The 1,822-nt window shown below is 51.3% G+C and overlaps 1 protein-coding gene across 1 annotated transcript; it reads right to left on the bottom strand.

Moving 5' to 3' along the window:
* Positions 1 to 451: 451 nt before the first annotated feature.
* On the bottom strand, positions 452 to 1,393 carry LOC125436814 (olfactory receptor 6N1-like). Its single transcript, XM_048504135.1, has one exon. The coding sequence runs from the start codon at positions 1,391 to 1,393 to the stop codon at positions 452 to 454; it is 942 nt and encodes a 313-aa protein (XP_048360092.1).
* Between the last annotated feature and the right edge of the window lie 429 nt (positions 1,394 to 1,822).

Genomic DNA, 1,822 nt, shown 5'->3' with positions numbered 1-1,822 from the left:
GCATTCTGCTTCTTTTCAGACTCCACCCCTTTCTGGGTCATCCCATTCTTACACAGGGGTTACATTTGCATCAGGTAAGATGAAGAGGACCTGGAATTTTTAAGCTCAGAAGCTTCCGTCCACCTAGAACAGAACCTCTTCTTTAAAGCAATAACTCCTTGTGGTTCTCACGGCCTAGCCAGGCCTGGTTGGGGTAGTTGGGTAGCAAAGGAGTACATCTGCCAATGTCTGCATAATATATTCTGCTCCTGTTCATCACAAACAGGGAGCCAGCAGTTACGTACAACACTGAATTCAGTGGAGGATCCTTCTGCCTCTAGCTGAAATCATTACTTACCCCCCTCAAGCTGTTCTTCTTAACACGAACAGCACAAGAGCTAAAATACTCCCAACATGCTCAGCAGCAGATACACAGCCCTGGGTGTGACCTTAGCTTCTGATTACCCCGGGGCTATTCTCTTTCCCTCCCTGTCAACAGGAACATTCTTTTCAAGGCCGCTTGTATTTCCTTGTTTCTCAGACTGTAGATAATTGGGTTAAGGAAAGGGGTCATGATGCTGTAGAGGACGGCCAGCGCTCTGTCATAATCCAAGGAATAGCTTTTCGTCAGCCTGACGTACATGAACAAAATGCTCCCGAAGAAGATCAGCACCACCGTGAGGTGGGCGGCGCACGTGGAGAATGCCTTTCTCCTTCCAGCGGCCGTGCGGATCCTGAGTATGGCCCCGATAATGAGCAAGTAAGACATCAAGATCAGGGAGAAAGTGGCCAGGATTTTGCAAGCGTTGATGACGAAATCAACGAGGACGTTGACCGAGGTGTCTGTACAGGCCAAGCTCAGGAGCGGCGGGAAATCGCAGAAGATGTGCTCGATTTTATTGGGGCCGCAGAAAGGCAGCTTGGAGACCAAGATGATTTCAGCCATGGGGCCTAGCAAGCCACAGATCCAACAGCTGGCGGCCAATCTGACGCACAGCTGGGGGGTCATGATGGATGGGTACCGCAGCGGGTGGCAGATGGCCAGGTATCTGTCATACGCCATTGCTGTTAGCAGGTAGCACTCAGTGGCTCCCAGAGAGTGGAAGAAATAGATCTGCACCAGGCAGCCTTGGAAGGAGATGGTCTTCCTTTGGCTGAGTAAATTGGAGAGCATCTTGGGAATGGTGCTTGCTGTGTAACAGACCTCCAAGAGGGACAGGACGCTGACAAAGAAGTACATGGGTACGTGGAGCTGGGCAGCTACACGGATGACGATGAAAATGAGCAGGTTGCCGATGATGGTGAAGAGGTAGATGAAGAGGAGCAAGAAGAAGAGGGGCTTGTTGAAGTCCTGCAGGTTGGGGAAGCCCAAGATGAGGAACTCAACGACCTTGGTCTGGTTGAAGGACGCCATGTCATGCAGCGGGAAACTGGAAGGTCATGTGGACTGTGGAACTCCACCTACTAGGATACAAACTCCCACGCGGGCTGGTGGACTTTTGGAAGGACTTGCTGCTAGAATGCATATTTGAAGATCTCCATGACTCCTACCGCTCTTCATGCCTGCAAAACAGCTAGGTGAGATTGCTCAGCGGCGGAGCGGGATTCTAGATACTTATTCCTTACTCTGGCATGATTCCTGGCTCCTGTTTCCTGGCTCTTTCCATTCGCTGGCCCACAGTCCGGGCCTCGACGCTGCTGAGGTCATAACTTTGGCTCCTTCTTCCTGTCACATGACTGTGGTGCCGTGGGCTCACAGCTCTGAGTGGGGAGGGTCAAAAGAGGGTTTCCAGGTCACCGAAAGAATAACCCAAGAGGCGAACGTTGTTTGTTCAAACGGTAA

Source organism: Sphaerodactylus townsendi, linkage group LG01, assembly GCF_021028975.2.
Source record: "Sphaerodactylus townsendi isolate TG3544 linkage group LG01, MPM_Stown_v2.3, whole genome shotgun sequence".
Lineage (NCBI taxonomy): Eukaryota > Metazoa > Chordata > Lepidosauria > Squamata > Sphaerodactylidae > Sphaerodactylus > Sphaerodactylus townsendi.
Note: the sequence above shows the minus strand (reverse complement) of the source record. Positions and strands in the feature narration are given on the sequence as shown.